Raw genomic sequence first — 12,736 nt, forward strand, 5'->3', positions numbered from 1 at the left:
CATGAAGCTATTCTGGTAAGTACAGATAATCAGCACATGTTTTGGTTTATTTATTTATTTTATAAAAAGGAAAAATCAAATGACCATAATATCACATTGTCTGTAAAAAGTTCCATTAAATTAAACACATTTGGTTTCTTACTCAGAATATTCACAATACAAACACAAACAAACCTACAAATGACTGAGCAAACCATCAGTAAAGACAAAGTAGAAAACAATTCAGCAACAGTTCTGTGGGAGGTAGGACACATTGCATTGTAAGTTGACAAATAAAAATCTCACAGCACAGCTCAAGGACACAGCATTCTGCTTCAACAGCGGAGCGCAAAACTGCCCCGATCCATTACACATCTTCAAAAACCATCATGAGGTAGACTTGTATAGATTCATGACAAAACATTCCTGCCTTGTTCTCATATAACAAAATAAAAACAAACCAAAAGGAGGGAAAACAAGACAACAGAGCCAGCCCATAGTGATTAGTAAACAAAAACACACTGTCGATGATGCATGCTTTGCCATGACGACCATTGTGCCCCCTCTTTAGTCCCTATCTATTCTACAACTACATTAACTACCATGCACGCAAAGAAGTAAATATTATATTAATATCACATAGCTAAATATGTACAGTATAAACCACAAATGATAAATTGCTAATTTCTTAAACTCAGGCCTATACTAGACTCTATTTTGGTCTAATAAAAACTGGTATTTATCTTGTGCCAGCTCCAGACAGCCAGACCACAACATATATATTATGGCTTTGAATTTGACTATTGGATTATAAATGCTTCCCTTGATATCTACGCCACTGTAACACAGTAACCATAAAAATACAGCAGGACTAGATACATGAATATACTGTATGAACTACATGGACAAATTGTGAAAATAGTGCATCAGTCTCGCTTGGCTCTTTAGGCAATGAAATATCTGGATTTCCCGGCAACCCAGCACATAATAAGCTAGAACACACAAACTATAACATCCTTCAAAATACCTCCTCTCAAAGTTTCCCTTAGATCAAAAAGGTGTTTTCAAGGAAGGAAACTTGGAGTGCAGTCAAAGGGATTAGCCAAGCCAACACATGCATTCAAAGCAAGGAACTTCACAACGTAGTGTATTGCGTCTTAGTGATGACATTGACAGATTCATCAAACGTGGATCACGTTGTGTTTCTATGTGCTGTAATTAGCAACATCGTCTCATAAATAAGCTTTATAATATATAGTCAATGTGTTTTTAGTGTAGCTGTATATTACTTGTGTTGAGTAACTTGTACATACAGCAGAGTCATAAGGTATTAAACAAGGTGGGGGTGGGAGGCTAGTTGTTTTCTGCCTCCCCCCTTGACAACACACCTTAACCATAACCTATACTGCTAAACTGTGATGCCATGCAATTGTAAATACATATGCATTATATTTACTTGTGACAGTATGAACAAGAGTAAACAGGTGGTGGACAGTGTAAGGTGTGGTCCTTTTCGATCATAAATCAACAATCATTCCGAGAGCCAAAGGATGTCAGCCTTAACAAAACTGGATCCATTAGAAAGCCAGTTTCACGATGCATTTGAATAAATAATCAATATAAAAAGATTTATATATATATATACACACACTTTAGTGGTGAAAACATCTCCCAACATCTGTGGATGACAAGTAGTGAGAACATTTAATTGGAAAGTTAACTACTGTGATTAAAAAAAGCAAATGACTAAACAGGTTTGACTCCCCCTAAGAAAGTCCATGCAATACTGCTAGCTTTCACAATTTTCAAGTAAAACGCAAGTAATCTTTGGGAAGAAGTGAGCAGCCCTGATAAAATCCCAATTAGACCAGTAATTTGAGAGAAAACCAGGTCTAGGTAAAACCTCAAAGCAGTCAAAGTTCAATCAATGCTGGTCTTGCATAACACCTTGAATCACGGCTTTAAAAATCAAGAACAGTTTACTGTCTTGATAGAAATGGATTCATGAGTAATATGTAGAGGTATATCATCCGTTTTTGTGTGTGTGAAGAATCATTTCAGAGAATAGATTGTTTTTATGGGGATTGAAAACAGGCCACTTGATTCCACAAGAGATAGAGAGGCTATGCACTTCATAATCTATAATGATTGTGTACATTCCCCATGGCAACAATGGTGTCCTGACAATCATTAAAAAGAGTTCAAACATTCACTTGGCCGAAGAAATGTAAAATTAAAAGCGCCACCTGAAGAATACATCAGGCAGAAAGACACTTCTTTCGTATGTCAGAAAACCATTTCCCAGCCAGCATACAGTGTTATCCGCTTAAATACATTCATACATTATGATTGTATTTCCACCTTATATCAATGTGTTTAATAAATACGGCATACCGTCATGTTCAGTAAAACCCTAACATAGGCTCCCATCTTGTTGCAGAGATAAAGAGTATGTTCAGTGTACGCAAGAGTACAGTGATAAAAGGACAACACTAATTGCATTTGGTAAATACAAATACAAGTTTTCCAGACATAGTTTCAATCTAGTCCTGGATATAAAACTGGGTTATCTAAGAGTAGGTTTATTCTAGGACTAGGGAACAGGCCCTAAATGTTTTGATTGTTTCATTACAAAGCTAAGACACTTTATCTAAGGCAGAAAAATATACAAAAAAGAATAAGTCTTTTGAGATCAAAAAGGGGTGTGTGTCTCTCTGCAGTTTAAAACAACAAGCTCAGTCCAAACTATCACATCATTAAACTAAACTGCTTCCTTGCTGTTCAACATAGAAGACCTGAGGTAGTTTCAACATTCCAGTGAAACCTCTTTTGATTGGTGCGTGTTGTAGTATCCCTGGATCATTCGTCGGAGCTCTCTGGGGGCAAAGGTGCCCCCGCATGCCCCTCCTCCTCCTCCTCCCTCAGCAAGGTCATGGTTCCCTGAGAGCCCGGGGAGGACTGCTGTGCTTTGATTGGGCAGTTGGCCACCATGTGGGAGGTGCTCTGGCAGAAATGGCACTTTTTAGGCTGAGGGGGCAACTGGCATTCTTTGGCATGATGGTCAGGTCCTCCACAGTTGTAACATCTAAAACAGAAGAGACACATGTAGAGCTTTGTTTGGCTTCCTCAGCTAATAATGCCACAGCACTTTCATTGAAAGTGTTAACTTCATTATAATAGATTGTGCTTGGACTTTCAGAGTGGAGCTCATATTGAAGGGCTGAACACCGGAGCAGATTACACGGGTTTAACACTAGAGGGCAGTGTGCTCTAATGTATAACCGTGATTCCTGGGTAACATGCAGCATTTCTGACAAATAATGATATAGGGCATCTTGTCAGAAATTGAAGTTAATGGTTATAGCGATATTTCCTTGGACAAGAGGGATGTACCAGAATGGTATATCTATGTATTTGTTTACATCAATATCTTTGGATTTTCTTGTGCTTATTGTATGACTAAGGACCTCCTACGATGGTTTGCCTGCCATCTTCTTGTTAAACCTAACCAACAATGAATTTTCTAAATTAGACAATAAGACAATGTAAGGATTTGGAATTTGGATAATATTTACAATCAAGTCAACACTCACTTGACCTGGAAAATTCACAGTAGTAGGTGTACCATACAGTTATGCCAAACAATATAAAAGAATCCTGTCATTACCCTGACAGAAGTCGAGATCAAGCCCTGAGGCACCACACAGCTAACCATGGTTTCCTTCCTTCCTTCTCCCCTTCCTTTAACCCTTAGCCTCCCAACCCCCATCCCAGGGCATTCTCCAGGGGGCTGGTTATAGTGTGTTATTGATCAGTGTGGGGACATGGGGATGGGAGAGAGGGGGTTCTTTGTTTCAATGCAGTAAAGTGACCTATGAACCCTGACTCCCACCCCACCTCACCCGCTCTCTTTCTCTGCCTTCCCCCACCTCATTTACACACCACACTCCATTGTTGCCATGGCACTGGTCACCTCTGACCTCACTTGGGCACCTACATCTGTTATCAATTAAATGGATAGGATCCTTTTTCCCCTTCTGCAACAAACGGTTATGTTTGGGGGCTACTGAGACAATGTGTGAACACACATATAGCTGGTCTTTGATTTGTCAAGTTTCAAACAAAACAAGGATTATTGTAAAAAAAAATAAAAAAAATGATTACAGATGGATCAAATATTTTCCTGTTTCATAGATTCTCCAATCCAATCTTTGTTCGGGCTTGAGAATGAGATGTGGTTGCACAGTCAAAATGAAACAGTATATCTGGATCATACAACCAAAGTATTCTGCAGTAAGCGAAAAGAGAACTCAGTGCATTGTGCAATAGAAGCCTTGAATGAGGAGGTGGGGGTTGTGAAGTGTGAGGATCAGAATTCACATGACTTGCAGTTTCAAACTATCATATTGATCCAGGTAAACTCAATGCTACTCTGGTCAGAGAAGGGTTGTATTCAACCAAGTAACTAGCTCCCGCCTGATCATCCCATCCCTTTTTCTTTGTTTCCTTTAGGAACACAATGATCTGCTGCACTTACTATACGTTTGGAATAAAGGTGTTGCTAAATTAACAAATGTATGTGAGATATTACCAATTCACAAACTAGTTTTAGGTGGTTTAAGCAATTTCAGATGGGAAGGGGCATCCCTGTGTTCAGAGAGGATCTGATCGGACTCACCTGTCTCCTTTCGAGCGTCTTTTCTGGGCCCCTTTTGGCTTCTTCTCGCTGCCCACACACGGCGCTCCCCCCGGCCCCGTCACCCTCATGGACTCCAGGCCCTTGGAGGACGTCTTAAAGGTGAACTCTACCTCCTCACCCTCCTTCAGGCTGCGGAAGCCCTCCATGTGCAGTTTGCTCTGAGGGGGGGGGGGGGGGGGGGGCGGGTAATCCACTGTCAGGTTAGAGCTCAGCCAAGAACACATGAAAGAGGGAGCTACTGGGCATGCCTTTTTACGGTCAATTTATTACCAGATTCTTGACTTCATTCACAATTCTGCCATCTTGGCAGCTCTGGCCATTTGGACGGCCACCAACTAATCTTGTGCGTGGTAATTGTAAACAAAGGAGGTGTTACTTAATTGGAATAGCTTGCATAAATCAAACATTCAGCATGGATTTCAGATCACCAGTGGAAACATCTAGCCACCCCTACTCTCTTTGGGGCTCAGCCCCCTCCAGTAAACCCAATCCTATTGACAGCCCTGTTAAAACATCAATGCCTTCTCACACCCTCTCCTCCCCCCCATTTCCAGAATTCTGTGTGTTCCTGTGTGTGTGTGTGCGCGCGCACAACACACTACACCCCCTACCCCCCCAGCTAGTCCCAGCATTCCAAGCCCCAACCCCCTCCTCCTTACTCAGGACCACCTCCACCATGCAGCACAGAAACATTCTCCAAAACAGGTCCATCTGGTCAAGTCCCAAACTGACCATTCCTGAAGGATGCTGGGGGGGGGGGGGGGGGGGGGGGGAATTAAGAGGGGGTTGATGGTGGGGGTGGGGTGCATTCCTGGGATAGCTAACTCAAAAAGGTGCATGAGGAAAGGTAGCAAACATGTACCACAACCTTCAGAAAGAATGACTACATTTTGTGTCACTGTAAATATATTGAATTTACATATGGCTTCTTCTTCTCCTTGCCAACTTATGTCGTGTTTGACACCAAGATTTCTGTGCTACACAAAACAAGTTCGGAGTTGCATATTTTCTTCAGGGCATTCCCATTGATCTCCCAGTTGATGTTGTTTTTCACCTCAGGGAACGCTGCCATGTTGTGGAGCAGTGGTGGCACGTGGGAGGGCTACCCTGGGTCAGTTTATGGCCCTCACATGCCGTTGGGCTTAACCCAAACACCCCACTCTCCTCAGGGGGGGGGGTTGAAGTGATCATGGTGGGAACTGAATCTCGGGGGGTGATTGCCAACAACTTTAACATTCCTCCTGTCCCGTCAGAGGTTCCCGGAACTGTCCTCTGACCTCCTCCGCTTCACCTCCTCCTCCTTTCTCCAGGTCTATTTTATGACACACACACACACACTTCTTGTTCTCTCACTACTCGCTTTGTCACTCCTCTGCCTCTTTTCACTCTTCATCTTCATTCTGTAAACAGACTCGATCCCCCCCCCCACCTCCCTACCCACACACACACTCCTCATTCACAGATTTGCTGCTCAGTAACAGACGGCAGGATTTCCTTTCTCTGGTTGACAATGACGGCCATTGTCCAGTAGGACCTACAGCTCCTCAACCAGGAACTCACTCTGAAACATTTCCCACTTTCCAACCTGAAGAAGGAACATTTCTTGAGACAGGGTTGCTTCAAGACAATTTACTAATTTCCCATTGCCAAATTTCCAAACAGTCACAATGACTGGCACTGCAGGCAGAGGTGATCTGATGAGAATTGGGGCTGGGTGGGCACCACACAGGAGCGACCTCCCTGATGTTAGAAGGACTTTATAACAGGAAGTAGGGCTGGATGAGATGAGGAATGAGTTGCATGTTATCCCTTACCAGGTCCTTTTAACTTCCAAAGCAAGACAGCTTACTCTGGCTCTGGTTGGGGGGAGGGGGTGGCACGTGGGAGAGAAAGCGAGGGGGGGATACGTCCAGTACTTAGACCTGGCAGACTTTAAGATGTGGTAATCTCCAAGTAATTTTACACAAATTTCCAGGCCACCAAGTGAATAGGACGCATTCAAACTTTAAAACCACAAATTTGCGAATTTTACATAGGCCTACAACGTTCCTCCTAAATGTTTGGTAAGGTTTATCTTCATCCATGTCACCTAAAACTGCCATTAATTTGATTTGACTTGGATTTACCTTTACGATATCACAGTTTATAGTCAAGTGTGTTTTTCGATAATCATATGTTCAGGAACAAACAGTGAGGGCCAGTTTAACCCAGATGTAACCTTACATAATCTGCTTCACATTAACTTCCCATCGCTCGTTTCTTAATGGTTCTCACACTTCGTTAAATGTTTTTTTCTGCCTCTGTGACTCATGTATCCCACCCTTGGCTTTATACCTTCATCTATAGATACGGTTAAACATTATCTGGTTGGGTTTCAGAGCAAAGAGCTATGTTTTAAACTTCAGCTGAATTATATTGCATTGGACCTGTTCCCCAGTGATGATTGAGATATGTTGAAGTTACCTCAGTTGTGATTGATAGGCCTCTTAAATTACGATCCAACATTGAAAGGAATTGACCTACATTCTCTACAGCTACACTTTTCACAGCAAACAAATCATCATGGTGTAGGCCTACTTGGTTACATTTAAAATGTGTATATTTATATTAGGCCTACATTATGCAGTGCCTTGACTGATACAATGATTCATGGCACTGAATTAGCTCATGTTGTGTAATGTATGCAAATTCTAAATGGGACATACCATTATTAATCATTTAAAAATGAATCATCAGTCTTTGTATAGTTCAACTAAGAAATCCCTTTTATGCCTTTGACATTGGAACGCCCCACTACAGACAGTATGCAGTACCATACATTCGATTCTGGTTCGGAATATATGTCAACACTCCAATCTCCAAGAGAAATAAATAGAACTGACCTGATGAACGAACACATCGACAGGCTCCTCGAGCGGTGTACCGTCTCTATTTATCATGGAGAGGAACCCGAAGCCCATTCGCACGTTGAACCATTTGCACACGCCGCTACCTCGAGAAGAGTCCACGTCTTCGTCTGTGGCTGTCGCTTCCTCCTCGATCTTTGCACAGCCCCCTTTTGAAAGAATAAAATGTCACTCTGCTTAGATCACAAGACCATTCTTAGAGTGCAAATGTAGGCTACAATAACTGAGTTAAATTGACGTTGACAGGCCCTTACTGGGTTGTTTTTCACCATCAGTGCTCTGCAGCAACATAAGGGAACCATGTATTGCGCAATGAGATAACCCGCTCGAGAGGAACAAGGAACACAATGTTGATAGTAATATGTATTCATTTGAACATATTATTAACTGATTAGATAAATCTCAGTTTCAGAAATTGTTCCAACTTATTGTGGAAAGAAAACATGCATAAAACTAATTATGGTAGACTTTAAGTGACGCATGAAGATAACAATGCCAATACGAATAAATACAATAAAACAAACCGCTAGAACTAGAATAGCAAATATAGCCTAAATGATTTAGTATTCAAATATTTCCCCCCGATAAAACCATAACATGTATTTTATACATAAACACCATATAGGCTGCATTGTAAAGGAATAGGAATTCAATTACATCAACAACAACAAAATCAAAAACAGAACTTCTACCTGTAAAATGTTGATTGGAAAGGGAGCCCATCCCGCTCCTTTCCCGTATGTTTAATTCCAAGTTTGTCTCCACCCTGAGAAACCCTTACTTTCTCGCATGAGGCTTTTAACAATTAAAGAAACGTGCTTCAACAGAGACAGCGTTGAAATAAAGTTGACAAAAAGGGGTTGGGATACTTTCTCCCTGACAACAAGAGGTGGAAAGACTGGAAAGGAATTCGTGAAAAGAATCCCAACATTTAAATAAATTCAAGGTAGCTCAACACGCCATTTTTTGTCTATCGCCCAATAGGTCTATTCCATTGAAGCCCCCAACATCTTCAAACACACACTGCCCCTACCTTCTGCCATGGTTTTGAGGGTCCAGAGTCTCCTACTTCCAGCAAAACTAGGCGAAAAATCTTGATGTTCTAGTCAGCACTCGTGAGTGCAACATCCGTGCGTTTTTGTAATTCCTCTTTTAAAGGAATCTGTTTTCCTCCTGGTTCTCGCGCATAAAACTACGACCCTGGCCCTCCTGTGTCTGATATTACCCCACCTACTCGGTCAAGTCCACGTGATTCTCAATTGCAATCTTCTCGCAGATAAATTAGACATTCCACAATGATCCGAATTCGGAGGGCGACCAATCAAGGGCTGGGACCACATAGCTCTCGCGGGGCCTGGAGCAACACCCAACCCAGACACGAGTCCGTGCAACCCCCTCAACCCCCACACTTTCAGCATTGAAATGTATGAGCATGGTGAATGGAGTGATTTTCACTGGAGCCATTTGTATTAAAGCAAGGCTTTTAATTGCACAGGTCCTTGCACACCTGCAAACCTTCATGTCTGAAGGTAAGAGTGCATTTCTTTTAACCAACCTGTCCGCTCACAGGTTATTTAACAATTGCCTTTAGTCAATGAATAATATTTCTCAATTAAAAACGGAGAAAAAAAAGATCCTATATTTGTCTCTGCTTCAATGTCGTTGGGACATTTGCAATCAACATTGGCATTTCGTTTGAAACAATTTTGAAGTATCAAAACATGCTTTATAAATAACCATTATGCGTCGGGGAAAATTAACAAATAGCCTACATTTATAACATGGGCCTACATTTTAAGGATAAACCACCTTTCACACAGCCCTGTTAGACACATTTATTTGGTTAGTTTAAGTATTTAGGTGCTTCATTGTATGGGTGTGAAATGCCATTTGATTGATAGTTTCCACACACAAATTGCTGATTAAACAGAAAACGAATGTGAACGCTTACAGAGCCTGTGTAGCCTTTCTAGGCGAAGGTGAGTGAAATTAAGCTACAGGACAGCAATAGCAGCGGTCACATCTGATCCAAACTACTCTCAACTGCTAGGCCTAATGACCTTTACACTTATTTTATGTATATCCTATAAGACTGTGACGATATAAAGTCGCATTGATAATGATAAATAGGATTATCCAACGAATTTAGCTCTCCTATCAACATAAGTGGCCACCAGTCCACAGATACACAAATAAAACCCGTATGAACGTGTCAGAAAAGGTACATGTTGTTTTGTCTAAGTAAATAATACAATTAGTTTGATTTTACTCTTTAGTAAGCAAACTAGTTTGGGAGTTGTTTTGAAGGGCTCCAAATGCAAAGGTTATGGAATTGTTTGCGTTTGGAGGATTGAAATGATTAAAACTGCACACAAGAAATAAACATAAAATGTCAAGTCTAATCAACTGCTATGATTTCTATCAGGAATTTCTATCATCCATCCCTCCATTCAAGCGTTCAAGAAGTCTTCGGTCCTCAAAGCTAATTAAATGTATTAATGATTTATTGAGATAGTTGTCTCTCATTAGTTATATGAATGTATATAATAAGGTGTGTCTGGATATGCATACAAAATGTGTTTCAAACGCACACCTGTTGCAGTGTAACAATGGTGTGCTTCAATAGCGGTCTGTAGTCATTAATGACTCATCTTTAATGACCGGGGATCCTATCACAGTTGGACATCCAATACCATGAATGGAACTGAGAGGAAGACATTTTCATTGGGCAGCTGGTGACTAATGCTGATTGCTCATTCACTAACTTTTCTTTCTCATTAAACCTGATACGTGTTTTACGAACACTATACTTCACACGTGACATATGGGATTCCGTTTTAGAATGGGATTATGCACTGAAAAAATACATGTTCAACTAATGTATTGTGTGTTTTGTATGCAACTGAAATGCAAATTATAGATTGATGGATAGATGGACATTTTGAATTCTCAAAGAATTAATTCAATTTCAAATTCAAATGATAACAATTGTCTGTTGCTCTAATCCTATCTTTCATATCCTCCAACATTTCTCATGTTTCCCTCTCCTTTTTTTACTACTTAACTGTTGTCCCCTAACCCTACCCACCATCTCCTCTACTCCGTGTCCTCCTCTCCTTTCTTCTCTGCTCTCCTTTCATCTTCCTTTTGTTGTCCCCTAACTCTTCCTCTCCTCCCTTACCCTTCTCTCAACTCTTCTTTCCTCTCCTCTTTTATCCCTCGTCGCCCTATTATCCCTCCTTTCCTCTTTTATTTCCTTCTCTGCTCTCCTCTCCCCCTTTCTTCTCTTCCCTCCTCCTTTCTCCTCTCTTTTGCGCTCCTATCTTATCCCTCTCATCTTCTCCCATCTTTCCCTCTTCTTCCTTACCCCCCCCACTTTCTCTGCTTCCCTCTTTTTCTCTTCTCCTTTCTCTCACCTCCTCCCCTCTTCTCTCCTTCTCTATTCTTATCCGTTCCCTCCTCTCCCTCTTCTTTTCTTGTCTTTTCACTTCTGCTCTCCAGCCGGCTGCCGGGTGCCTCCCTGTCACTATGGAGATGAAGGGGCTTCTGTCCATCATCGAACAAAGAGGGCAGCGTTAAAGGTGACCCGTGTCACACAGAGGGACCTGGTAACAATGCCCCGGCACGTGCTCCCTCAGTCACCCCCACCCAACTGCCACACACAACCATGCACAGAGGAAGTTATGTCACAGTAATTAAGAGACTGGAGATATATTTTACTGACTGCTTTCCAACTGTTTTTCCTTGATTGCGCTTGCAATTTTTTTTTTACGAAGAGTATTTACTTTTTTAACGGTTAACCCGCAGCTCCAAACTGAAACATAACCTTTCAAATAATAAAAATTGATGTTAAACTTTGTTATATTTCTTACCACAAATTACATAATCTTACCAGTGTTTACTACATTAGAATGAATGTCACTCAAGAGCAGGAATTAATTGAATAAGGCTTTTTCATACACAGTACCCTTTTCCTTTTGTTGTTGAAGTATTTATTCTACTGTGCATATATATACACATATATATAATCTTGTCAAACTAAGCAAAAACAAGCATTGCTTTTAATTGAGAAATATTATTCATTGAGTAAAGGTAATTGTTAAATAACCTGTGAGCGGACAGGTTGGTTACAAGAAATGCACAAAGTGCACCTGTTCCAAATGGATTGCTGGTTAAACAATTGTGCAGAGAAGTTTTGCGCATTGTCAGAAAAGGTTCACATGAGTTAATTGTATAAGTTGGGTGAGATCAGTGTGTAAAAGTATTTACTTTTTGTTTAGAGAAAAAACTGCTGAATGAAATGGTTTGTGATTAAACTAGTGATTTGAACATATGAACATAGAAGAGTACAAAACTATTAACATGTTGTGTGTGTGTGTGTGTGTGAGAGAGAGAGAGAGCTAGAGAGTTATTTCTGTCATTTAAATTTGTTTGCTCTTTTTTCATCCTACAAAAAGCTGATTTGGATATTCTGAGGTGATGGGCCGCAGGGAGAAATATCCCAATGGACCTATACTGGAGAATCTGTCAAATCACCTTTCACCTCATGTCCCATGAGACATACAAATCAATAAGTCAAATCAATATCTGATCCATACACACTTCCATGCTGTAACTGCAATGTCTCTTGCAACAAGCCTCTAGGTAGGACAGCTTGCTCTTCTCATCTTAACAACCAAAACAGTCCACAAAAAACAAGAATATTCTTTTAGGAAACAAACTGGCCTACTTGCCAAGCATTAAGTATAGCTGTAACACTTTTGATTGAATGCGTTTTTCAGAACAATGCAATACCAGTTGTTGCTGTTGTTCATGGGGATTTGATTACGAAAATGAGGGTCCACCAAACTATCTGCTGTGCAGAAGCCTAATACATCAAACAGTTGACGTTGTCACAGCTCATTTTCCCTATTATCTGTCAATACAGAGATTGAGCAGCAAGATACTGGAAACTTTCGACTAGTAGACCTAGTGTTTTCACCAGCTCTGTATTAAAACCGGTGAACACCAACAGCTTTAAGAAAACCGTTAAAGCCATTTCAGCACCTTGGACAGTTCTGAACGCTAAAGAGTATCAAAACAATGAGTGTTAGAAATGTCGTATTTTTGGCTTCTCAGACAAGTATGGAGCCTTTACTGGGAATCTGATCTA

The 12,736-nt window shown here is 40.9% G+C and overlaps 1 protein-coding gene across 1 annotated transcript; it reads right to left on the reverse strand.

The window, feature by feature from the left end:
* Positions 1–2,838: 2,838 nt before the first annotated feature.
* lin28ab (lin-28 homolog Ab) lies at positions 2,839–8,307 on the reverse strand. Its single transcript, XM_047019720.1, has 4 exons — positions 8,277–8,307; positions 7,561–7,733; positions 4,658–4,836; positions 2,839–3,064 (listed from the first exon to the last, which is right to left on the reverse strand). The coding sequence occupies exons 1-4, from the start codon at positions 8,305–8,307 to the stop codon at positions 2,839–2,841; spliced, it is 609 nt and encodes a 202-aa protein (XP_046875676.1).
* Positions 8,308–12,736: the final 4,429 nt, after the last annotated feature.

Source organism: Hypomesus transpacificus, chromosome 4 (assembly GCF_021917145.1).
Source record: "Hypomesus transpacificus isolate Combined female chromosome 4, fHypTra1, whole genome shotgun sequence".
Classification (NCBI taxonomy): domain Eukaryota; kingdom Metazoa; phylum Chordata; class Actinopteri; order Osmeriformes; family Osmeridae; genus Hypomesus; species Hypomesus transpacificus.

Excerpts from the sequence above, each read along its gene's own strand:
- lin28ab (XM_047019720.1), bottom strand. The coding sequence starts at position 8,307 with ATGGGCTCCCTTTCCAATCAACATTTTACAG. Across the intron at positions 7,734-8,276 it reads TTCCAATCAACATTTTACAG|GGGGCTGTGCAAAGATCGAG; the intron begins GTAGAAGTTCTG and ends TTCTTTCAAAAG. Across the intron at positions 3,065-4,657 it reads AGACGCTCGAAAGGAGACAG|ATGTTACAACTGTGGAGGAC; the intron begins GTGAGTCCGATC and ends CTTCTGTTTTAG.